Source organism: Phaethon lepturus, unplaced genomic scaffold (assembly GCF_000687285.1).
Source record: "Phaethon lepturus isolate BGI_N335 unplaced genomic scaffold, ASM68728v1 scaffold20738, whole genome shotgun sequence".
NCBI classification, from domain to species: domain Eukaryota; kingdom Metazoa; phylum Chordata; class Aves; order Phaethontiformes; family Phaethontidae; genus Phaethon; species Phaethon lepturus.
In genome coordinates this window covers 57558-84454 of record NW_010557158.1, presented here as the reverse complement: position 1 = coordinate 84454, position 26897 = coordinate 57558, and the positions used below count along the sequence as shown (strand labels likewise).

The window sequence follows — 26897 nt, the reverse complement described above, 5'->3', positions numbered from 1 at the left end:
TAAAAATAAGGCTAATAATCTTCATGATAGTAAGTTTTTTATTCATATAAAAGTTAAAAAATTATTTTAAAAGCCTAATTTCTTTCTCCAATTGCAATCCATTTTTAAAAAAGTCCCAAAGAGTTTTTAGGAGAAAGTCTTGATTGTTTCCCCATTAACCATGTTAAAAAAAAAAAAAAAAAAAATCTAATTTCTACATTGAGCTCTTTCTTAAGCCCACATAAAACCTTGTCATCTTTTTCAAGTCCATCGGGGTGCCACTAAAAACATCCAATGTTCTGTGGGCCAAAGTAACAGTGACATGATTTCCCTTTGGTACTCGGATGTTTTCACGTTGGCAGCTACTAATATCTGCAGAACGACCATTTCATTTCTTCACATCCATTCAACAAAGGATGTTTCTTTTGCTTATGTGAAATAGCAGTTATAGAAAACATCACCTTAGCAAAATTGGGGCTTCCTGCAAAGATCATGGCAGTATTTCTCCTTTTCACAAAAGGATCAATGCTCTGTTTAAGAAAAAGAGCTGGATTGTAGTTTTGTTTGGGTTTTTTTTTCTTCTTATGCTTTAATATCTATCTTACAGTCTCCTCACTGTTTATTTGTCTGACTGCTTCTCTTCACAATGTGAATAGCTTTGGGGAAGATGGAAACTAATGACCTAGCTAAGGTTTTAACCCAGACCCCCTAGTGTTTTACCAGCTGTGCTATTAGGTTAACTGGCTCAATCTCCTCTGCTTCTCTCTGATATTACAAAACTCAGTCTATGTATAGCATGCAATAATGTTTAAATTTTTCCCACCCCTAAATCTCCCTCTGCTACTGCCTAGCCTTGAAATTCATATAATCTATCATTGATAAATTAGAATCTGGGGAAGGATCAGACAGATTACCCAGATGGTAGCTGGGGAAGAAATACCCAACCTTTCCTAATGCAAACCTTGCGTAATGCTCTCTGATGTAAATTTTAAGTGCTATACTGAGGGCAGAGAAGGAAAGACATTTATGGAGACGTGGATGCACAGACAGAACAAAAAAACATTGCTCATCCACCATCTTACACATAATTTGTTACTGTAATATGCCTTACACAAGACGCTTTTAGTATGGTGCTCGGAAAATCAGGGTAACGGTGAATTGCAGTACAAAAGCACCCCACCCCACCCTCCCAATTGCCCCTGAAGCGAATCCTCTGTTTCAGTAGGCAGCTTGGGCTGCTGGAATTAATCTGAGCAGCAACATGAAAAACCCAAAGAGTTTGTCTGCTTTATACAATCAACATTTCTCTAAGTTTTCCTAATAACATGCATGCTTATGAAAATCATGGAGGACAGCAAAGAAGGAATGGCATTTTTCAACGTGTAATGTGCAAGGCCTGCAGGCTTAATGGTCTAAATTTCAGGTTTGAAAAATTTACCCTCCGTGGAGACTCCTGTTCAAAGGTTCCATGGATCAACTCAGATTTCTCTTTTCATGAGGTAAAAATATATAGTACCAGGAGATATATATGGATTTTGTAGACAAGACTGAAATACACACAATGTGTCTTTTCTGTCTTGCACACATGTAAAATAAATCATGATGTTTTTTCAAAAATACAAAATCGGCGTGTTGTCTTCAGTCCCAAAATGCTTTCATTGTGGTCTTGTTTTACCATGAGCTATGATTTGACTGATTCCTCCCTTCCTTGATTTGCAGCTATTCCCTGACAAGTGTTTATTCTGCAGCCCTTCACAATCCTTTGGGATGAGAAGAACCATCCAATGTTAGCTATACAGATTTCAGCTCACTGCCCTATTTGTTAACTTAAAAAGACATAAAAGGTCTTAGATCGGAAGTTCTTGATTTTTAGAGAAGCTTCATAGAAAGTTTCACTTGGGTACTGGGGGAGCAGAGGGTCCTGGAAGCGAAGGTGCTGTTGAACAGGCAGACCACAGGCAGCTCGCAGTTTATAGGCCATGATGGGAAGCTGTCCCAGGGACAGGGATGGTACCCAGTAACTTTACATCCAGCCCGGTAACAAGGAACATCTACTGTCACCTTGTCGAGTTCTTCATCAGTGACCGCTTGCGGCTTATCTCGCTCCCTGAGCCCAGAGGCAGGGAATGTGACGGCTGCCTAATGAAGTCAGTGGAAACTTTTCTATTGAGAAGCCTCTCTGCTGGCAACTATATAAACTCTCTCAGAGTAATTCAATTCTGCTCCCTAATCTCAAGAAGAGAATCCCCAATTTAGTTTAAAAAATGAAATAAAGATTCATCATCAAGTATAACATGATTTAACATCAGCAAGAAGAAAGCAATGACCAGCTGCCAGTATACAAAATTTGCTTGGGAGACCTGACTCTGGGTTTTGATTGTACAGATATTATTTTCTACTTCAAATCCTACTTCTGCAGTTTTGCTCTCTCCCATGCTCTCTCATCACACATAAATCATACCCTTTCCTCCGTCAGTTCTTCTTGCAGGCGGCCAGTACTGCTGTGTATTTCATGTAGGCCACAACTAATCAGGTCAACCCAAAGCTGAGACTGGGGTACGTTTGAAATCCAAGTACAGTCTGAAACCAGCATCCTGCAATGGCAGCGGATTTCTTTAAGAATTAACCTGGTTTGGCAGAGTAACATCATTTCTAATACTTTTGGGCAAGCAAAGCAGGCCTTCCTGCAATGCTTGAGAGACAGACAGACACAAACCTATTCACTCTCACAGCCCAGAGTGAAAACCAGTAACCTTTTATCCCAAAGATCTTGATTACTAATCAAAGTAGACATATTGTGAGCTTTTTTGCTGTGCACTGCTATATGATCTAGTACAATACAAAGAGGTAGAAAAATGGCGGGTCTTGGGTGTTACTGCAATTAAAAGAGCAAAGAAAAATAGTGTGCATGCCTTTAAAAAACCTGCTTAGCAGACCAACACTACATTTCTGTACACTACACCTCCACTTTTACAATCAAATTAAAAATACAGTGGTAAAAAACAATGATGGCCTGATCTTTTTTAAAGACTGTTGACAAATTTAGTGCTTACTAAACTGAGAAACTAAAGTAACTTTTTGAGTCACCAAAGAAATTTAGTGCATTGCTCTGCCTTCACGTACAGATCAGCTCGGTATGTTCCTATGCATCATGCTCCTATTCCATCACGTGGCTCGAGATGAAAAAGAGATGTTTTGCAGAGCTAGCCTTGCAATGAGATAACTCCTTGTGAAGACGTGTGACAGTTGCAAAATAAAACCTGCTTTGCCTCTTTAAATGGCAGACTTTTCTGGCTGTTGAGGGCACAATTCCTCTAACCCCAGTTTTCTAGGCATGAAGCTTTCCTCCTAGCCTGGCACGGTGTTCCGGGGTACCAGCTGGAGCTCAGCTCCCCCGCACTGACCCGCTTGGAGAACACTACGTGCAGAAGAGGCACTCAAACATACCTGTGGCTTTGCACTCAGTGCATGTCTCAAGCATCTTTCTTTAAGAGCTTGAAACACTTCAGTCTACATCAAGTAAACTTATTACCAAGTCTGATTTAACCTTAAGTGGTGTCATCGTTAACATGGCAAGCAGAAGAATTTTAATGATAAGAATCATTTTATTCTCTAGCTCCTCAGTGCTCTGAATAGATCCCAAATCCCCAAATGAGAGCAAAAAATGTATTCTCAGGGAAGAAGACTTTTTAAGATCTAAAAAGGAAACTACACTATCTTTTTTGTTGCAATAAGAATTCTTTGATCTATTTTCTTCCTTCTGGTTTCTTTTTTAAGAAGAAAATGGATTTCAGAGAAAAGAATCTCCATCACCAAATGTCAGTATTAAGCCATAAATTGTAGGTGCTAAACACCAGATTGGTATTCTGTGTCTTCCACACAAGCAAAAACGTTTCTATTTTGTTAGAAGAAAATACATGACAGTGGAATTTATGTGATGACTGCATACAAATAAGCATGCCCAGAAAACAGTTAAAGGGGAGAAAAATACCTATATGAAATCTAATGGGCAAATTAGGAAATTGTAGTTACAGGAATTCAGTTGCTACTTAGTGTTTATAGGGAAGCACAAAGAGAACATCAAAATGCCTGATCACATCCCGTCTGTTACCACCTCTTGCTGGATAACATCTTGGCTGCCAAAAAAGCTATTTCAATTTACTATATTGCAGTTACTGATAAATATCACTTCTGTGAAGATCTAATACTAAATAAGGACTAGATCTGAGGATAAAGCTCACAAGCAGTTGTGTCAAAAAGATCCACATTTTGCTTAGTGTAACACCTGTACTCTTACAAGCCTGCAGTTTCTTACTCCCTGCCTGTGATATGTTTTTAATAGAGCATACAACTGTACAACAATCCTCAAAAGCTGGATCATGTCAACAACAGAAAGAAATAAAGCTAGAATGGAAAGAATGACATAAAAAAAGAAAGAAGAAAAGGTACTGCGGGGAGGTGACGGAGAAGAGGAAGGCTACTATTCAACAATTTTGGAGGTGCTTACTCCAGGCACTTTCCACATAGATCTGACAGCCACAGAATGGTGCCATGAAACTGCCTCCAGCAATAGAATACATTTTCCAGGACATCACAGCAGCTGCAATGGCATCAATTCTGCTTGCAATCCATGTCCAAACAGAAAAGTTCTCAGTGGTCCTATTTCAGCATATCTCAAGGACTAATTAAATCCTCATTACTATCTTCTAATTATTCCAGTGCTCTGGGATTTCACTGAGCAAGTCCCCAATGGTGCATTAGATGAAAAGGGTTAAATAACCTGTGTTGATTTTGAGACTCCAGATCTATTTCAGACCTTTAGCATATCATCAGCATTATCATGAATATTTAACTACGTACCGCTGTGAAAATTATAAGGGGAAAACAATTAAAGATTTTTTAAAAATTAATTCTGACCCATATACATTTGCACTAATAAATAAGGCTTCTTTAAGTATCCCCATTATGAGAGTGCTTGCTAGAGTAATAACGTGAACTCATTAACTGTTTCCATTAAATTCAATGGTTTTCAGGAGCTCCCAATTCACTATTTTAATGTAAGACTGAAACCTGACATGTACATACCTAGCTGGATAAGCATGAAAAATACGACTTAAAAGTAGGTAAGTTTTCTAGGCTTTTTCAAAATTAGGTAAGGAACCATTCATTTCTGCAGGGGTAAAAGTGCCTGTTTCAACATTATTGTGACACATATTTTCCTATTAGTGTTTGCGTAGGTGAGTATTCATATAGGCAGACATCTCAGGTTACGAAAGTAAGAGTGGGAGTACAAGCAAACGGCCAGCATGGAAGCCTTCTTTTTCACACTGCAGCTTCAGGAAACTGATAGAGGGGATCAATTTGAATATGATGGGTTTCTATTTGATCCATACAAATAACTTCTAACTCATTGAGCAGTTTTGGCTACTAAGCACATCCTCAAAGTGCGGCTTCCAAAACCCAAACAGATGAGATAAGTAGGTACAGCTGAATACAGGGAACTCAAGCGACTGCGTACCTCAATTATTTGCTGAGTGGTTATGACAGCTGTGGTATCACCGCTGCCCTACCTTTAAGGGCTGATGTAACTAAAGTTTATAAAAAGCTTTGACTTCAATAAACACGAAAAATCAAAACCCTACTTCTGATCATAGTAAAGAAAAATCTGGAGTAGCTGTATCAGAAAGAAAGAGCAAAACACACATCCCCTTTCCCCCCAAAAGCATAGCAAGTTTTAATGACTAGCTTAATTAGACTACATTTTCACGTGGTATCGCCAAGTAATGGTAATTGCTGGGATTCAGCAGCAGTTAAATGCATGTGTAGGTGAGTGGGCATGGCTACTCCTGCTTCCCCAAGACACTTCTGGCTCCTGCACAGACTGCTCCGTCTCCAGAGTTCTCTGGCTCCGTCAGTCCACTAAGGTATATGGGACTTCAAGTCCCAGTACCTTCAAAGACATGTGAGCCCAGCACAGGCTATGCACATAAAAGTAGGCAATTTCTTATTGCCTAGGTAGACAACATGTGTTGGTAGAACTGAAAAAGTTTCATTGACTGGGCATCAAACAACAGTGGCCCGTTACCGATTCTAGGACAAGAACAGAAGTGGGCTGCCTAGAATAGCACGCTCCATTTATGCTGAGCCAGGTCCAAATGTCCTACATCTTGAGCAGGACATGAAAAATTTCCAAATTAGTTTTAAAAACCAAGCGTTTTTACAGTTATTACAAAAAGTATGAAATAAGCTATACAAAAAGCAAGCTAAGAGCACAGAAAATCCAATCCCCCAAGCAATTCCTGTTACTGCACATATGTACCTACGTAACCACTCCTCTCCTTCCACGCACAGAATGTGCATGGAAAATATGCTCATTGCTTCATGCTGCACTGTATGACAGGGGATGTATAGCCTTAGGCAGGCAAACATAAAAATCCCAGCTGGGTGCTGAGTAACCATGGAAAGCAGGGAAAAATATAATCAAACACTTTCATAATAAAATAAATAAGTGTAAACTTAATGGTTCAAGTTAGCAGTTTAGCATCCAGAATTGCTACAGCTCAGACTCCACCTGTCAGTCAAGCTTCACAGCATCTGGTAAATAACATTTTTCTCAAGTATTGAGAGCAGAGGATTCTGCTTAAGAAACGATCGGTAGTCTTTTGTTCATTCAACTCTCTTTCTAAACAAGGAAAGAAGTGTCATATAAAGTGCTAATACAAACAACATTACCTTATCCTATGGAGGGTGTCTGGGTTTTTTTGTTTTCATTCTCTTTTTTTTTCTTTTCTGTTTTTTGGAGAAAGCGTATCAGTAAGCCAAGAGTTTAAGTTACTGTAATAGATGCCTATGGATCAGGTGTCCTTAGCAGCAGCAATTTTCTGCTCAGGTTTTTACCAGTAAATGACAAGCACCTTCCCTTTGAGTCCCCATCGCCTCCCCTCCTTCCTTTCTTCAAGTTCAGTGGAAACCAGTTCAAGCAAGCAAAGGAATCAACTAATGTAACAGCCTTTTTAAAAGGTGAAGTTTTCCATTTCAAAGGAGCCTCTAATCAATGACAGGGCGCAAAAGGGAATGCACGCATGTTTATGCGTGTATAGCACAGACTTTAGAAAAGCTTTGGGGAACACGTTCTTCAAAATCAATATGACCTAGCTAGTTACAAATTTCGTATCTGCTGCATGAAACAAATGGACTTCTTGTACAAGCTGGGTCACAAGGACCATGCATATTACACCAGATTTTGCATATGAAGAGCGCAAAAAACCATGTATTCCCAAATACGTTTTCTTTAAGAACATACCCACAAGTCTCACCCCGCCACACAGAGGAAGAACCAGACTAAATCAACCTGTAAATTTTATTTCTCTCACTGTTATTTACTTGTTTGACTTCCCAGTTATGGCAGCTGTCCTCTCTGTTTGACTTCTGAATACTCCTCTGCCTCCCCTGACCACACAATGACCCCCAGTTTTGTTCTACAGCAGCAACAGAGAGGTTCAATCCTTCCAGCTCCGTCAGGCCTGCCTAACTTGTCCCCCAAAGCCAGGTGAGGAACACACGCTGCAGAAATAATTATTGCTGGGCAGGGTAACATTTTGTGCCAGGAAATACATCTTTCTGAGATACTTCGGTCTTCAAAACCCCCATCTGATCCATTCCCACTGCCTTGTGACATTCTATCCCACAAAACATCATATATTTGTATTGGGTACTGAGGCCATTCTTTTTTCACCAAACGTACATTATTCTAAATTTTTTTAACAGGAAAATAAGGACCTGCACTAACAACTGTGTATAAAGAATGACCTGAAAGGGAAACAAAACGAATTAATTCAGTGTGGAATTGTGCATTTCATGTTCTCATTAATCAGCATTCCTGGAGGAGAGGACATCCAACACAGAAAAATAGCAAAAATTAAGACTCTCCCCTCCTCTTTGTGAGTCCTCTTATTTCTTCCTGGATGCTATCCCAGAAATTTGTCATTCTGTGAGTTTCACTGTGAGAAAACTTGTAGTATTTATGGTATCCCCATATGGTGCTACTTGGAATATTTCTGGTAGCAAGACATTTTAGGAGGGGCATTTCATAAATAACTCCATGTTTATCACAGTTATCATATGTCTGTTTTGCAAGCTTGTCGTTGGTGCATGTTAACCACTACATGGACAGGATGCCCAGTTTACAGCAGTTGATCGTATGGCCATGGAACAAAGCTGTGAGAACGATCTTTCATAAGCTAGGGAGGAAGGAGGCGAAAGGAAAAGAGCTTAGTTTTTAAATAGTAACATTAAGAAAAAAAATGCTTTGTTTATATTTGTGAGCACTTGCTAGGAAGCACACTTTCAGAACAGTGCTGTTGCCTGCAAGGTTTTCCCTTGCAAGATTTCCAAATCTTTGAGCCACTTGACCTAAACAGTTGATTCCCCTTTATATTTAAAGGTATTTTTATTTCTAGAACCAGCTAGAGGACAAGCTATCATGTCCATGCAAAGACATCAGAGATGAGAATTTTAAGAACGGTAGCAAAACTGCAGTGCTGGTAGCTAGCACTATTTCTATACATCTTAATTCCAAGGCAGACAATGAAAAGTTGAATTCTCTAGGATATGAATCAATTATTTACAGCAAACTGCCTTTATACTCTGGGCATTCGCTGTATTTTGAGAAAGCCTTGATTCCAATTATATTTTGGTGAAACCTGCTATTCAATTGCTCTTTCCCCAGAGAAGTAACCCCCCCCAAGCCTTTTACAATAAGGATTGTCATTATTTTCCCTGGGAAAAGAAAAGATACACCAGGACATTGCTAACGTGTGGCTTAAAATGAAGGCTGCGTTTGGCACCAACTAAAAAAGCCCCAGCACCTAACAAACCTCGGTCCTGTGGCATTGGTGACTGGCTCAAGGCAGGGTGGGAGCTGGATTCTGACTGGCTGCCAGGAGGCTGCGGTGGCATCTGACTGCCTGTAACACACAGAGAAAAAAGGGAAAATAGACTTGCTTTTAACATTGCAATGCACAAAATCAAGCCTGCTGCATTTTTTTCAACCACTCAACATCAAAGAAAGTATCAGCTGTATGAGGTAAAGACAGAGCTCAACAGGTCTAGCTTTTTTCAGTTTTTTTTCTACTTTTCTTTCTTTCTTTTTTTTTTTTTTTGGAAACCCACGGAGGAAACATGCATAAACATATTTAGCAACAGGCATGGCGAAATGTTCAATTTCGTATTGAGCAAGTTCCCAACCTCACCGACATGATCCAATTTATAGCTGCAAATCTCCTGACACATATTTCTGTTAGAGAGTTTAACAAAATCCAAGTGTGCTGAACAATAGGGCTCATCCTGCCGAGCTTAAACTGGCCTCCAGCCAGGCAGACATGGACTGCTGCCAACAATATTACCAATGAAAAATTCAGTCAATACAAAAATGACTAACAACAACAGTTTAAAAAGTATTTAAATGAATCAGTGGTTTTAATATTATTTGAATGTCCACATAGAATATGGGAATAAAGAATAATATGTAGGTGCACGTGGTGAAAGTGAAGCGTATTTGAAAGAGATCAGGCAGAAAAGAGGTATCTTATTACTCAAATAAAAGCAAAGGGAAGATATTTGCTTATTAAAATATCCATCCAGAACAGACCAACCCATTTTTATGGCCTCGTTCAAAAGACACCCACAGAGTTTACCCACTGCTGTCTACCCACCCAAAGAACAACAGCGCCCACAGTGCTGTCTGTGACGCTCACGACACAAAATACTCCCTTTCAGTATTACCGGATAGTAAAACAGGTGCTTATTGCACTGATGCAATGGGTTGGAAAGGACCTTTAAAGGTCATCTAGTCCAAGTCACCCCTCTGGGTCACCATTCAACACCGTGTCAAGCAGGGAGGTCTACGCGACCACCCTCCCACCCCACAACACCCCAACAGCCTCGTGCCCAACAGCCAACCTGCCACAGCCTGAGCAGGAGTAAGAAGGGGACTTGGATGTCCCTTGGGAGGGACTCCTCTCTGCTGCTGGTCTGAGACATGCCTGCTTCTGACAGCCCAAGTGGCTTGAAGACCACCTCAGGTTAGGCAGCAAATATGTACTTTAAGCATTTAGACTCTGTAGTGATGAGCACGGTATAAATAGCAGCAGACAGATTTATACCACTCATCCTCTGAAACTGCTCAGATTGTTTTCCGTTTGAAAGAAATGGAAAGAATAAAAACACAGGCAATAGATTTGTGCCTGCTGAGACTCATTTCCTCCTGCTCAGCAGCTGCCCCTCCGCAGTGGTGGGAGCGAGAATCCCGTGGCCGGTCCTGGTGCTGGGAGCTGGGCTGATGGGGGGCAGCGGGGGCTGCTCTTTCTTTAGAGCCACGAAGGGCCCCAAGCTGGACGTAAACGCAGGAAAGCAAATGTGTCTGCTCTGCCCCGACCGCTTCCCAGCCTCAGAGCAACTGCCTCTCAGCACGGACTCTAAAGAAAGGCCAGATTGATGAAGAACAAAAAGCAAATCTATAAAACGTGGAGCGTAACCACTGCCTAGCTATTCAGATGAGGTGCATTTCCACTAAAAAACATGACAGTCAACATTAGCGGGAGCAGCTGTGACAACTGTCTCAGAGATGCAAATGCTGGACCAGAGGCAGAATTGCTCCTCCAAAAGACCAAACATGCCACTCAGCACCCGAGGCTTTGGGATCCACGGCCATTCACGAACTCTAAGGCATACAACAATAATATTCCAGCTTATGTTTTGATGTCACTCAAGAGCAGGCTGTGGAGACAGTTAAGTGCCTGCACCATAATGAACGCTTTCTGCTTGACAGGAAGGATTCAGTGACTCAAAAGTGTAAACAAACAGCAATTCCATGTTAACACAGGGCATTGCCACTTCCACTGTGTATGCCCGAGGCACTGCTACCAGACAGAATACTTCAAGTAGATCTGAATCATCCAAGATTTTTACAAATAATTAAAAAAAAAAAAAAAAAAAGAAAAAGAAAAAAAAGGCAGGGGTAGTCCTGGGCTGCACTACACAGCTCTCGGTGGGATCCCCATTTAGGAGGAGATTTGGCAAACTTTGAGAGACATTAATAGTGCATGAAAGATCTATGCTAGGCAACATATTCTCAATACATTTATACATGGTTTTTAATTTTTTACATTGATAATAACTTCAGTTATCTGTCAGGAGCCTTATCCTGCACAGACAGATGTGCAAGCATGGATTGGGACAGTCAAAGCCTAGAACAGTGCGTGTACGATATGTTACAAAGAAATCGTTTTCATCTGCATCCTTAGGGAATACAGACTCAGGAGTCTTGCAAATCCACTGAAATTATTAGCCTCTGAAACCATGAATGCCATTTTATTAATTCACTTTTTAAAGTTTACTTCTGGGTTTTTTTCTGTATTAAAAAAACTTGAAAGCAAAATTTTTGTTTCATGAAGGAAAACAATTTCATAAACAAGACCAACTCTACATGTATTCTAGCAAGTAACGAACTGGCAAGAGAAGTGTCCATTTCGCTAATTATCAGTAGGTGCTAAAATTATCCAGGTGCTGGACATGAAAGTATTGCACCAAAATGTTTTCAGCTGAACTGCCATTTTATCCTTATAAGTGACCTGAAAGGTAAAAGGAGGTTAAGCACCCAAATATCTTTGAAGACTTGAACTGAACTCTTAATTTGGGAATCTAACTCCTATTGATTGGGAGCTGATGACAGGACTTTAAAAACCTTTGAAGATCCTGTCTGCCATGCTTTTTAAGTTTCTTTGTCATGAAAAGAAATGACCTTAAAGATTTTCCCTTTCTTTCCTTTAAATGATATTAATCCTTCTCTCTTTCAACCAGTACTGTAGTTGGGATTCTTGGAAGGCACTTTAAATAAAACACAAATAGAACTTTTGTATTTTACTAGGGAAGCAAAACTTCCACAGAAGAACAACCTCTTTTCTTTTTAAACATAAACTGTACAGCTATTTAAGAGAGGAAAAAACACCCAACTTTTTTCACTGACAGACTACTGCATCCTTTGACCCAATGATACACAGAAGGAAGTTTAAACAGGGATGACCTTTTCCCATGTTTTGTATAGTATTATTGCCACATTGGTGAGATACTCCACCTGCCAAAGCTTATGCAAAGTGAATACTATGGATGTTTCACAACATTTTTATTATGCAAAATCACAGCAGATACAATAATGCATGCTTTAAAGGATAGATGCTGCCATCCTAGTTCTTTCACCTAGATTTAACAGAGGAGCAAAATGGTTTTCAAAGTTTATATAGCTATCTTGTAAAATTAGTTGTTAAAACTACCAAAACCAACAGCCTATCTAATATCATGTCTGCTATTTTTAAAGAAAAAAAAAAAAGTAAAGGCAGTTGAAGAGGTGAGAGAATTTAGAAATGCTTGATAGCACAGTTGTAAGCTGGTTTTCTGGTTTTTAAATTATGTTAGAAATGCTTTTAAATATTTTGCATGAGACTTTGAAAATCTATGCTTGAAACAGAGTCAGGAGAGACTGCACTGCACCTTTGGAAAAGATGGATTGAGAAAACTACCACATGACAATTGCATTATGACTACAGCCATGAAATCTGCAGTTAAAGTGTAAAAAGTAAATTCCTTAGAGCCAACATAGCAAGAAGGAGCAGACCTTTGATATGAGGGGTCCTTATGATGAATTATGGCCTAAATCACTAATGTTTTAAAACACGCTGAGGGCTCTCTGCTCCCATCTCACTGTAATGACTCTGGAGGATGCTCAGCAGTGGCACCCTGTACCAGTTGGACAATACCTCACAGAATTGTGCTCAACAATTGAACCAAGAAAGCGCTTCAGCAATAACAGGTTCCCCCTGGGAAATTACTAGTTAAGGAGGGATATCAGCACAGGAATTTTAAGATATGTGAGGAACTGGGAAACTAGGTGAGGGACTAATCACAGCCTGTGTTGAAAGAGGCACATTAGGCTGGAGGAAAGGCAGAAGTTAAAGATCTTGTGCATTGTCTTTGGGACAATTCTCAATCTAATTTAGGAATTAAGAGCTAGGACTGGATTAATGACATTGGCTGATTACAAAGCAGGGAATCTTAGTCGATACAGAAGATGATCAAAATACTATCTAAGAAACTAGACCACCTTTTGGCTTGGAGTAACAAAAATGCAAACATTTATACTCACGGACCAGAAATAGGCCTTTTATAACTGAAGAGCTGTGGGGTTATCAGTTAGAAGTGGGAGAAGGAAGGAAAATCTGACCATATTTGTTGACCTACAAATGGTTACAACCTACATACCTAACTAACCATTTGATATCACCCTGAATCAAACAAATGTATGATTAGGATTAATTAGGAGAGTTGTTTCCAGTAGAGGTAAGGAAACCTAATGCCAATGCTGATGTGTCACTGGTGGGCCTTCACACAGCCAAAATCAGAAAGCCTAATGCTAACTGGAATGGGAATCAAGAACAGCTACCAGCATGACGGGACAGGAGGCTGAAAGAGTGAGTACTATTTAGCACAGCAAAAATTAAAGCTGTGATTTTGTGACTTTGTTTTAAAAATATATTTGCAGCTAAATATCAGTGAGGAAAAACGAGCATGATGTTTAGGATGATAATCAAACCATTACTGGAATTTGAAACAACTTCCTTTTAGGAATAATGAGGTCCAGGAAATCTAGTGATTAAGTTGATATCTGATAAAATAATGGGATTATATCACACAGTCGATGTGACAGTAAAGGCTCACAAACCGGAAGGGACATTCTACATCAGAAATGAAAGATCATAAGTAGGCTTCTATATGGGATTGTTTTAAATGAGCTTTTCAGGAAATTGGAAGCGAGGTGCAAATGACCTCAAAGGAAAGAAATTTTTCTATGGGTAGCATAAAGGGAAACTAGTCATGTGGTTTGTGTTATCTCTTTCATCTTACAAAGCCTATGACCCCTTAAGAATAAAGATTATTTTCTTCCCTAATTTATGCATTGTAGCTAAGCTTCCTGTTGTATCAACAGTATTTTTTAAATGACTTATTCATCTGAGTAAAAAGCAAGGGTTGCCTGCATATCCCCTCCGAAATTAAGACGCGCAAAATATTAAAACCTTCCTTGTACCTATATGGTAACCTGAGAACAGATGATTTAAAAGACCAGTGACAAGAGGACCCTTTCAGATACAGCAGCCGTGGCCCCGCTGGACCACTCTGGAGGGGATACGCAGAGCCAAGCGTGCTCGAACCGAGCCTTCTGGCTCTGCTCAGCACCACGCTGCAGCTAATAACCCCTTGCAGCTAATAACCCCTTGCTAGCAAACTGCTGCTTGCTCTCTGACACTATTTCCACCTCTCCAACCCGGGAGCTCGGGACCAAGCCCGGGGCCCTCCTGCCTTGGGATGCTTTGGGCGGCTGGCTGTGTGGCTTGCTGAAGGCGAGATCACAAGCGGTTGATTTGTTCTGCCACAGCAATGCAAAGTGTTTGTGAACATGAAGATTATCAACTTAAGCCAGACTTAGGAGACTCCACATTACAAGAAGTTTTCAAGACTGCTGTTGGGCCTGGCCCTATTTTCCATACTACCTCTTAAAACAAATGCATCATGCTCCGAAGACACAAGATTCCCTAACATACACGAGTTTCACTCACAATCCACATAAAATCAACAAAAGGTAAAAAAACACTTAACTTTTCATGAAAGTATGTAATTCTCAGACTACTAACTCTTGAAAGGTACACTCCATCTTCTTCTTCATATTTGTGTTACATTTATTGTACCAAGGACTGAGTTATGAGCAAGTTCCAGAGATGTCACTGTAACCCAGGTGCTAAATTGCTCTCACATCTCCATTAAAAAACACAACACTGGGCTGAAGTGGCCTGCAGAACCCTAGCTCTGACCTTTTTCCACACACATACACTACCATAAACATCTTAATTTCCTGACCAGAAGCTACTTGTTTGACATGATATAACATTTAATTCAAAGCAAAGTTGACACTGACAGGATGAGGTAGCTATTCGATATTTTGTTTCATCCTCATTATTCAGCGTGTAGTCCCAAGACATTACTTATGGAACACCATCCAAATGTCATCCTCACTACAGAATAATTCATTATAGTATGGACTTCTTTAAAAAAAGAATTAAGTAGCTGAAACTGGGGTCTGCCAAAATAGACATCCAAGTTTTATTCCCAGGTTGTGTAACCTCTGAGTAAGAGATGAAGACTTTTAACAAATACTCAGGAGTATAAAGTAAAATAATTGTTAGTACTGCCTAAACTGACAACAGGGTGAGTGGCAAGGGGCAGGAAAGCAAATATATTGCACCCGCAAGGCCAAAGCTCGCTTTGCTGGGGAGGGGAAGGGAGAGCAGCAGCAGCCACTGCAAGAGGTTCTGTTTCATCCACACCCCATCCAGAAGTCACCTCTGCGTTTGGACCGAAGTGAAGCACCACAGCGTTCCTTCCTCAGATTTTAGCAACAAGCCCAAAGCAAGCTGTCAGTGCAAATCTCCAAAAGGCTGCGACTCACCCAAATGAAGAATGGATTTCCAGTAGGCCACAGCAAGCACCTGTACGCCCAAGGACTATTCCTCTACAACAAATTTCAAAACCCTGCTGCAAACCAGGAAGCCACTTAAGCTCCTCAAAATTAAGGATGCATCATTTATTTATTTATATAAGCAAAGGCATAAGTTGGTCTAAATCTAGGGATCACTGCTTCTCTATCCTCAATAACACCCACCACAGACCTGTAATTTCACTTTACAGTTATGAGAAGTTTCATTTTGGGGGATCAAATTCTTTCTGCTTTCACCTCTGCCTAACTCTGTGCTCACTTAATGCATTATTTCCGTTAAGCTCGGGAGAGTTCCCAGCCCAGGGTATTTCTGCTGGAGGTCGATCCAGAACGGCGCGGCCCAGGATAGTAACCAGTTAAACCTTTTCTAATCCCTGCGTTCAGAAATGGTGGCTCACAGTGGCTGGCACACAGGAACTGAATAGAGCAGGCAAGCTCGTATTTCTCTCACCAGGCCAAATTAATAAAAACAAAACCTGATTTCTCTTTCTCGTTTTCCTATTCTTCCTGCTCCCCAATATTTTTCCTCTTTCAAACACTTTTTTTTTTTTTTTTTTTTTTTTGTTTGAGAAGCTTAATGTTTGGCTGCCTTCTGAAGAAACGGGCACAGTGACAGATGAAAGGCCGTATTCATCGCCTAATTCAGAATAGGGAAAAACCGACTGCTGTGCATTTAAGATTCTAACAACCTTGCAATTTTGTATAGCCGTTTTCCCCAACCCGTTCTTTTGAAGAAATCCGCTTTTATTCTGTTAATAACTAACCACAGTTGCAGCAGCATGGATCCGATTAGCAGTTCTTATGCTACAAAGGAGGGGGGGGGGGCTGTGAACAGGGTTGCCAATTTGTCCACCTGGGTCCCCAGGAGAAAGATTAGATGAGGCGCTTGCTCCTTTCTTCCCCACTCGCTCGCTGCTCTGCACTAGACAGACCTCTTCAAAGCTCAAGCACTGACTACTTTTTTTTCCTTTTTTTTCCTCTAAAGTCTCATTTAACCGCCCCTCCACATGTTTTGCACTCTGTGTCGCTGCATCTCTCCAAAGCGACGGCGTGAATTGGGATGAGAGGGGTTGGGAGAAGTTGTGGCTGCAGCTTGCCCAGTGCTTTCTCTCACACCTCTATGGGGCCTCTGAGTTGCTTTTAGATTTTGTAAATTATATTTTCTTAAATTTGTGCAAACTGTTGGAAAAAAGTGTCTATGTTCTATAGGGAACAATCCAAACCCTGTAATCATACCATATTTTTTTTACTCTGACTTTTTAAGCCTTTCATAAAAATTACGGTTTTGCTTGCATTTAGACTGAAGTAAAAGACTGTGAAGGGTTGCATGGATTTAGTAATTCATAATTACTTGGGACACGACATTACATGTTTGTTAATGCAAAAAGCATATGCTTCAGCTAGAGAAAACACATTCTCAATTTCTTTATAAAATGTCAATTAACTAGAATATAAAATTGTAATTGATGCAAGTGCTAAATAACAAAGGATAGGGTAGTATCTCTTCCTTATCTTTGGCTCATTTCTTCCTTCCAGAAATGAAACCTACCGCACACCTGAAGCTTAAAACTTCAGAATTCCATTTAGGTAGCTAATCCAAGTTCCAAAAGGAAGAATTTTTCATTATCAATTACATTCTCTAGACTGCAATTATAACTATGAGATGAGTTTTTCTCTGAACTGTTCCTCATTGTGTCTACTATTTTTAAGAGCCTGAGAAGCTCAAGTGTAGCAGACATACACTTCCAGTATTTGCCACGTAATAAAACCTTAACTCCTCATTTTAACATTGCCAAATTCTAAGAAAACCATATATCAATTTTCATTTATAGTATCTGCAGTGTGAAAACATACAGGATACCAAAGAAAGGGTGAACGTGAACTGAAAGTGCTGCTTCTTATCCATATTTCTTTTCCCTTGATCCAGCTACACATAAGAACTGCTCAGAATGAATCTTCATCGTCAGGCGGCCTTAACTCGGAAGACCAGCAGCGATGGAGTTTCACTCCTCCCTGCTTATCCCGACTCTCCCAAGTTCAGGCAAGCAGGTGGGAATTGGAGCAGTGCTGATACGTGGCAATGAAGTATTTTGCCAGTCCTGCCTGCTACTTCTCATACTAGTCCATTGCCTGTGATTAACAGGCTTTTTAGTAGCAAAACCTATGTGCTCTCATTAATACCATCCTTAAAAGGAACAAACTCTTAGATAATCTATTTTTTCTTATTGCGTTATATTACATATAACACAGCCCCGGTCTCAATGGCTCTCAAGTATGGGAAGAAAAAGGCAAGTTGAATGCATAAAGGATAAAAGCACCTTGAGGCAAATCTGCTTCCAAAAACCATTTGGTGGGTCTGATCCCCCTGAAGACAAGATCTATCATGCCATATTTCATCTCACCCAAAAACAATAAGCTCCAAAGACCAGTGCAGATGCGGAGCAATTCCTCATATATTTTTAATCAACTGAGAACTTTCATCTGGTGAGCTCTCTCCACAAGGTCACACACACCACGCGCGGCCACGTGCTTCTCATGCAGTTTGCAAACGCCAACTTCTATGTCAGCTTCTGTTTGGAAGGGCGAGTATCAACGTTAGCAACCCCTGGTTATATCATTTATAAACATGCAGATGTGGATTATTAAAGATTAATGCTCGGCATTCCGTTTGTCTCATGCCGAAACCAATTCTGTTCTTCATTAGTCAACGACAACCCACATCACCCTGTTGTGGAAGAGAAATCAAAGGTGCAAGCGTGAATTGAGAATAAGTGATGAAACTGATTACTAAGAAACTTAACGGCTGTAATCAATCAACACATCACAGTAATTTGAGTCCACTGTTATCTGGAGATGGGGAACAAACAGAAAAGCTTGCTGCCGGACTGAGTTGTTCTTTTGTGTTTGCTTTTTAAAAACCCACTTTGCAATTTGACTTCCATATCTACCTACGAAGTGATGCTGTCAAAGGGCCATTCGAATCTTTCAAGCCGCAGCTCAACCTGCATGAATTCTGTCCCTACGGAGGAGAGCGAGTATCTTGCTTTTCATTAATTTTTTAAAAAGTTCCTATCTGGAGGCAGTGAAAATGTTCTTCTTTTGAGGCTAAATGGTTATCTTCTAGCTGGCCCAGAATTAATTCAAGCTGTATTTGCAATTTTTCAGGTTCCTTCTCTTAAGGAGGGACACACCACGTATCCGTCTAGTCAAGTCTGACACTAACTATGAAGTATGAAGGCTGCTTTAAGTATCTCTAATGGCAGTGATACACAGTCCACCGAAAAACTGAAAATTGCAACAGCCTATCCCATCACAGAAACCAAACCCATGCTCTATTTTATCTAGGTATAACAACCATCTGTCAACAACACCAAAAACATCCTGATGGAAACGTGAGAGATTTTTCGCATTCGCTCATCAGTCACTGCTTAGTATTGCAAAGGACGAGGGAGTGAAAGACAACTTTTAATTTATGATAATACGCAAATTAGCGCCCTATTTGGCAACACAAAGAAGGAAAGAGAATTTATGTTTGTGTAGCCAAATATCAACAGAATAAAAACCCCCAAACCTTCAAAAACAAAGATACACTGTATTAAATATCTTGACAAAAACATGAGCGGGTTGAGAAAAAAAAGTCAAAAAGAAACGCACAGGTTAATGATTAAATGTAAACAATAATTGTCCAACAATGGCCTTAAAGTATACATCTAAAACTAACAACAAACATACCTGTCAAATCTTGGCAGCTGTGGTTAAGTATATTTGAATTTTGTTACGTGAAGCAGAGCACATGCATAATTATGCAAAGATTTTAATTGGATTTCAACAGCCGTCATACTCCAGGTGGATTTGTACCGGCACGGGGCTACCAATGACTCACAGAGCTACAAGAAGTGGCCTGCCGTACACGTGCTGCCACGGCGTGCACAGCAGCAGATGCCCCACTGCGCTGGTTGTTCGGCTATTGCCAGGATAGTGAAAACAGGCCTGGCCGGAATCAATAAAGAGGACAAACCAGGTATGGGGCAGAGCAGAGCTATGGGGATGTGAACGCTACCAATCTGGCCGTCTGGGGAAGGTTTACATGGAGCCTCTGAAGGGTGCTGGACTCCCCGGACACTGCAGGATGTTCAGTCCGTAGGGCAGGAATGTTCGTCACTGGCTTGTACAGCAATTAAACACCGAAACTGAAATGTATGATCGTGAAATATATAAACAGTGATAAACCAGGTATTAAGCAACTGAAAACACTTAAAACTATGAACCAAAAACTACCACTAACACTACAAAACTAGCCACCCAGGGCATGCTGGTTCTGGTGATTTATTGTTTTTCTATCTGACGTTTAACTTAGGGCTGATGAAAAACAGCAGGTTGATGGTGCTGGAATATGAAACCCTCTGCCGTCAGGAAAACCTACCAGGAGGAACTCGAACAGCGTGTCTCTGTCTCATTTCATCTCTTACACCTGTTCTGGGAAGACCACCTCTGCAGAGCAGGAAACCTCCCCGAGCTCTCTGGCCAAACTGCAAATATGATAGCAGTTCTGGTAGTGCCTTTTGTAGCATGGGCTCTCCTCAAGAAATTAGATTGAGACTATTTAGTTATTTCACAAAGTCTTGACAAAACGCATTATTCATCAGTCGTGACCCGGGCTGAATTCCAGTTAAGTATCACAGGTTAGATGCTCCATACACTAGAAGCAATGCCTTGAGCCAGAGCACCTTACAATTTGCTTATTTTCCCTCTTGTCAAAAGACAGAAAAACCCTAAAGGCTCTCCAAACCCTTCAAAAGAAGAGGTTTTAAACTTCTGCTATGCGAAACATTCACGTACTTCATTTGTAAGCATTCTAGATTTCCAAAACTGCTGAATAGATGTTTTGTGCACTAGCAGTGATTAAGAACATAGCTACGTCAATGGCATTTTGTGTTTTGATTTTTTTCTGGTCCGGATGCCAATGAACAGCATGCATCTTCCTTGCAACAAGCTGTTGCAAGATTTTTGCCTCCGGGGAAGCCAAGGGGGAAATATTGACAGATGTATTAAAATAATCTTTCTAGACAGGGGGATCATATCCATTTTACAAGGATATAATCCCCTTTCTTGTTCTGCAATTATTTTAGGCTATGTGTAAAATTTCAACAAAAAATACAGTATTACAAATTCTTTTTCACATGGTAGTCTTCTCTCCCTCAGATAATGTTTGAAAAGAGTCCATGCCGTATAAAATACCAGTAGTGGTGGTCAATGGAGTAAGCATGTGGAATAGCTCAATCCCAAGTAAAAGATTTTTCCAAATTCTTGTTTGAAACAAGATCTGTCCAATTGGCTTGTCTTACTGCAGCCACTTCTAGAAACAGTTCAACTCCTAGGCTTCTCCTTCTATAAGACATGAAAAAAAGCATCGCTCCTATTCAAATTTTTGCATTAAAATGTCCTTTTGGACTATGATAGACTATCGCTTATTTTTCCCTTCTCTCAGCATCTTTGTCAGTCTAGTCTACCCTCACATTGACTTAACATGCACACCAAGGCAAGATTTCCTGTTACAGCTCTCTTTGGGCATCCCACTCCCCTCTTGCTCCTTTTTTGTCCGGAGTGCTAGCTTTAATTCTGTAGTTCTTATGGGTCCTGGATTTCAAGCCAGCCAGGTCATCAATACAGGAGGGGAAGACCTCCAGGTTTACAGAGAGCAGAATTGGTCACCAAATGGAACACATCCATTGACTCATATAATTATCAAAATTAAAAATTTGGGGTCTTTTTAATCAGAGGAGGGTGCTGACCACTGGTTAGCATAAATGAAGATGACTGGCAATAACATTCCTAAGTGAGAGTATCCGCACATGGATTTCTTCCTGTAAATTATAACTCCAGCTGTATCCAAGCTCCTTGGTGAAAGAAGACATAAATACAATTGCAATAAAAACAACAATGCAGTTGATGCTCAACAGAGTGCAAATAAGCTGGTTTGTTCAGAAAGTAAATGTAACTTATTAAAAGTGCAAGTCAAAATACTGTTCTATGTGAAAAAATACTTTTACGTATTTCTAAAACCAGCATTTGCTATTCATTATTAGTATAGCATACCCTTCTCTTTTGTACAGATAAAAATTGCTGCAGAGGTTTAAAAATAATAGAATCTATTAACTTGTACAAAATCTGCTTGTCCATCATGGGTTAAGGGATTCTTGGCCTATCAGCAATCTTCCACAGAACTCTTAATATTAAAAATTTTTGCTACTTATACCGTGAGGGAGAAAGAGCTGACAAAAGCCTTTGGCCAGTGAGATCAAAATTGGGGATGGGGGGAGAAAGGGGAGTTTAGCTTATTTACATTTCTGCTTTGTTAGTAAACTGGAATGGTTGGAGCAGGAGGGAAAGAAAAAGAAGAGAGAGAAAAGTGAAATTAACAGCCACTAAATCTTCTGGCAACAGCAGTGCATTTTGATGATGTGCTGCGTCAGCTTCCACTAATGGTTTAGGGTTGAATCAGGCACAGTTCAAGACCCAAAGCAGTGCAGGGCATCACATCTCATTCTTTGGAAGAACACGTACCCTAATTATGAAGATGCCTACAAAATAAAGAGATCAGGATTTCTGGCAGAGCAGAATAATGATCTGCTTAACGGGAAATCAGAATGCCATTTTGAATCCCTAAAAATCATAAAAGAGTAGGATTTCAGTCCTGTAATGAATGCGTGTCTGAACGAGAAGCGCTACCATTTTGAAAGAAAACTATCTTTCTGAACAAAACCCATCGAAGTTGCTTTTTCTGCTCTTAGGGGTTCATCTCCCTGGTCTATTCCAGTAATGTGAACGGAAACAAAGGCTGTATATGTGTGTGCCACTTACCACACAAAATATCCGTCCAGTATTTCAGAGAGCACAGGAAGGAAATGCCCACTGAGCTAGGGACATGCCAATGTCAGTGCTGCCTGTGCCAGTCCCTTCCCGTGAAATTCGCGGCGTGCGGCAGAACACGATGCGGGGCGGCAGGCTTGCGGTGGGGTGGGGAGGCAGCTTAAACAGGGAGTGGAAGAGAATCAGCCATTTGGGAGGTTTAATAGGGGGCTGTTTGTTTGTCTGCCCTTTCGATGTTAAATTAGTCTTCAATTTTGTTGCAAGGAGGGAGGCATTGGGAAAAGGATGCTTCTCTTCCAGTAAACCCTGGGAAAGCAACACCTTTATTTTAACGGCCTTCCCACCAAGAACCCCCTGCAACATTTTGGCTTTCCCTAGCCATAGCTATCAGCAACACAACAGCTGCTCATTTTACAATGACTTGCTGGAGAGAGAATGATTGAAAGAGCCAATCTATGTCACATGGAGAAGCTGTGGCACAACATTGCAGGAGGTAATAGGAGAGGAATGAGGTCAGAACAAACAAGGGTAGGGTGAGAACGCAGAGGAAAATAGCAGCGAACAAAATTATTAAAGGCGAGACGCTGTACTACACAATCGATGTTTAAAAGCAGCCACAACCTGAATGCTGCAAACAGCCACAGAAATGCAAACAAGCTCTGTATTACTTTTCCATAGGGTCTCATGAATATGCCCGATGAAAAAAGCTACCCAAGTCCTAGTAATGATGCACAATGGTGGGAACACACGTAGGTGAAAGCACAGTCTAATTCATACGGCTTGAAAGCTCCAGCACCCGGCAGCATCCTACTAGTCGCAGGGTTTTAAATAGCAGCCTTGCTCGTGTCCTTTTGTAGCTCGAGAAATGCAGCAGCAGCAACGCTACCGCAGCTGCCCGGCTCCCCTCCGGAGAGCCATTACCTCACGCCTGGGAGTTCACCTTTAGCAAAAGAGCTGCAAAGACCAGGAGCTCGCCCACACCGGTGAAACAACGGCGGGCAATTTTGATTTAGCACCATTCATAAAAATCCTTCCTGAGAAAGAGTTGCTTTTGTGTTACTGCAGCAGACCAGAAAACCACCATGCAAAATGGTGGCACGGTTTGTATGAAGAGGCAATACTTTTCACTCAGCCAGTCACAAAAATGAGCTTTTGGGCTCAGCTGAAGTGAAGCAGCGACTCTGACCCTGACTTTCGGGCCCACATCCCTTCTCTTTTTACCCCACAGGGATCAACTGGTTTCATAAAAGTTATTAATTTCCCCTACACATTGTCCTGTTCCCATCCTTATCTATCATGGCTACAATAAAGCTATTTTCAGCATCACAATGTTCTTTCCCTTTTCAGCAATCAGGCTGCTAAAATGCCAACTCATTTACTTGCCTGAATCTGACTGTGGGAAAACGCTACCTTTCCAGCTAGGTGGACTATCTGGCTTCACTCAACAACAGGGACGGGCTTCTGCGCCACGTACTGGGAAATATGCTGGAAATACAAAGCTACCATACTGCACATAATGCAAATACTCCGGTCCTGCTGCTGTCACTGCTATTCCTGCCCCATCTGAGCACGAGCTGCTGATCAGAGCGGCTGGAGAAGGAAGAAATAACTGCAGGGCACACATGCAGCATCAAGGCTCCACGCACTCAGGCCACATTCAGTATGCAACATTCCTGCGTGCGCTGGGCTTACTCCCCTTTGCTTATCCAGTTTAACTTGTGTATACAAACAGGCACGTACATTTTACACAGATACTTCTGTATTGAATACTGAAACACATGCTACTCATTGAACTTTAACCTGCATTTGGTTTACAGCACACCTAGTGAAAAGCCATCGCTGCCTTCCTTTCTTTTAACTGAGCTCCATGCTGACTTTTTCGTGGTTTTGTCAGCAACTGATGTTATTCCTGGGGTAATGTCAGTGCTCTCCTAGTCTTAGGAGTAGGAGAATACTAGAATATTCCTAGAATACTTAGGAATTCCCCTAGTATTCAAATCATCAGAAAATAATAAAAAAACCTGAGCATCAGAAAGAATAAACTCATCTGAAATACCAAATACGCATTGCTGCCTGACCCCCTGCAAGTAACATGCCAGATGGGTGGGGACACAAGGTAAGAACCAGAATTAATGCATGCCTTTTTTTTTTTGTTCCGGGTATCTTAACAGATTTCCGCAAATTCTGCATGTATGTGAATGACTGTGAATTATACTCTATGTGGCACAAGTGAGCGAGTGGCAAGCATACCACTGGCATTTCAATTATTACTGGTGGGCTGCATTCCTAGTAACTTGCTGACCTTTGCAAATATTAAAAGTATCTCATACAATATTCTGTACTCATGTCCAAAATTACACTACCACAATACAGGGTTGGAAAAATCTCTGCCTCATCCTGTGGATCTGAAACCATCATACAAGTCCAAAAGCCAAAACCAATAAAAATACACAGTAAAAACAAAAAAGGGACCCTGTAAATAACAGAGATAAATTAGTGACAGATAGATGAGACACAAACCAAATAAAAAAATTACGATCAAGTATTTGCATTAGTCGATGATAAAGACATTTATCAAACACATATGTGAAGTCCAGTTCAGAATTTTGAGCACTCCAAGGGCTTGGCAGCTGAAGTTTAGATGGAATTTACCTCTGCTTTAAGTATGCGGGAAGGGGCGGGGAGTTTCTTTTTGGTTTGTTTTTTTTTTTTCCCCAGAAAAAGGCCCTGAAAATGCAGGATTCTCAGCAAATAAATTAATTTGGAATACAGGACTATTTATTTATTTAATAAACCTGCCTATTGGTTTAATTTTGTTTGTTGGAACAAACTTACCTGGAATACTCGCTGGAGAAATGGGACCAGATCTTGACTGGTTGCTTCCAACGGGAGAGCCTACGGGGGAAGGCGATGGGCCCCCGGGGATGCCAGAGAGATGTGGAGAAGCATGAGGGGAGAACGGAGACTGTGCAGGGTTGCTCTGCTCCCCTTGGCTGCTCGTAGAGCCTGACGCGCTAACGGCTGAGCTCAGGGTTGCTTCGGTTCCAGTCGGCAAGTCGTCAATGGATCCAGATAAATCCTGAGGAGAAAGGAAAAAAGAATGTAAGTAGTTGTTTGAACTAATACTCAGGCCACAGGACGAGAGAGCTGGCATGGTGACAAGGTCCATTTGTTTACTTATTGCAGCAGATAACTGAGAGGTTGTCTTTAACATTGGTTCATGTAGTTACATGATGGCAGAAAATGAGGATAGTATGTACAGTTCTCCACTTAATCTCCAATTCTTTCGAGAAAGAGAACAAGCAAGGGCAACAAATGAATTGGAACCAAATTCACTCAACATTGAATTTAACCTTTTCCATCTGGATTAAGCTTTCAAAATTAATCCCACAACTTCTGCCTGAGCATACTAAAGCTAATGAAAATGATACATCAGTTTCACTTACACACAGTATTTCATTTTGGGGTTTGCTACCGTTACAATCACAGCTTATAGACGTCACTCTTTAAACCACCACCCAAAGCGAGAGAAGAAGGGCGTAAAATACGCAGCCCTTTAACACTCGCACGCAGCTCCTTCACCTTGCAGAAGGGACACAAGGAGAGGCCCTGCCCTCAGCAGCAGCACAGGAGCCAATGGCCACCTAGAGAGGCAGCCTTCCGTGCTTCTATTTCCATCGAATACCAGTGTACAACACACAGTTTCTCTTCAATTTCATTTGAAGACACTGCTAAACAGTTGCTCCATTTCAGTTCATAACTGCTGCATTTTCAATGAGAAATTTTCTCCGTAGGTCAAAGCACATCTGAAGCCTAACTATGAATTGCTGGGCATATTCCCTAAAGCTGTAACACGGGAGTTATACTGGCCTTTGGATCTGTGGGATTAATTTGTTGGTTTTTTTAATCAATGTAAAATCAGGTATGAAACACAAAGAATGCTGTGACAAAGCAAGTGCATGCCCCTTACCTGTCAGGAAAAATGTTAATTCCTAAGCATCAGAGAAAAATTTCATACAAACTGAAAAGTGCTGAGACAGCTGTGACTATTAGCAAGGCACAAGTTAAGGAGCATGTTACTATTTCTATGAGTGACTTAAGGTGCAAACAAGAGGCAGAGAGCTACCTCCCATATAAAACAGGTCATGACCCGTTGAGGCTTCCAATAATGGGGGTGACAAAGTGTGTTACTTCGCTGATACTGACTTCACTTGTCTGGATCATGCAAGTGGTTGCACCACAGACAACAGAACTCGTTGTCCAAGTAGCACAAAAAGAACTGGGCTCTGCCTGAGCAAAGAGCTCAGGAACCAGAGCCTTACTGCCACCTCATTTTCATAACAAAATGTTATTTTTAGAAGTTACCAAACTCGGAAGAAATGCAAAGTAGTGTATTTAGAGTAAGAGTCCTGCCTGATGCTGACTACCTCCGTTACAAGGCAGGCTC

At 40.9% G+C, this 26897-nt stretch overlaps 1 protein-coding gene across 1 annotated transcript in view; it reads right to left on the bottom strand.

Annotated features, from left to right (window-relative positions):
* The window catches only part of LOC104625152 (AT-rich interactive domain-containing protein 1B-like), a gene marked incomplete at its 3' end in the record, with an annotated part of 66889 nt that extends 40292 nt beyond the window's left edge, over positions 1 to 26597 (bottom strand). The window contains exons 1-3 of the mRNA XM_010292703.1: positions 26577 to 26597; positions 25286 to 25529; positions 8856 to 8945 (exon numbers count right to left, since the gene is read on the bottom strand). Coding sequence (XP_010291005.1) covers positions 8856 to 8945; positions 25286 to 25529; positions 26577 to 26597 — 355 coding nt within the window. The remainder of the gene's footprint in view (positions 1 to 8855; positions 8946 to 25285; positions 25530 to 26576) is intronic.
* Between the last annotated feature and the right edge of the window lie 300 nt (positions 26598 to 26897).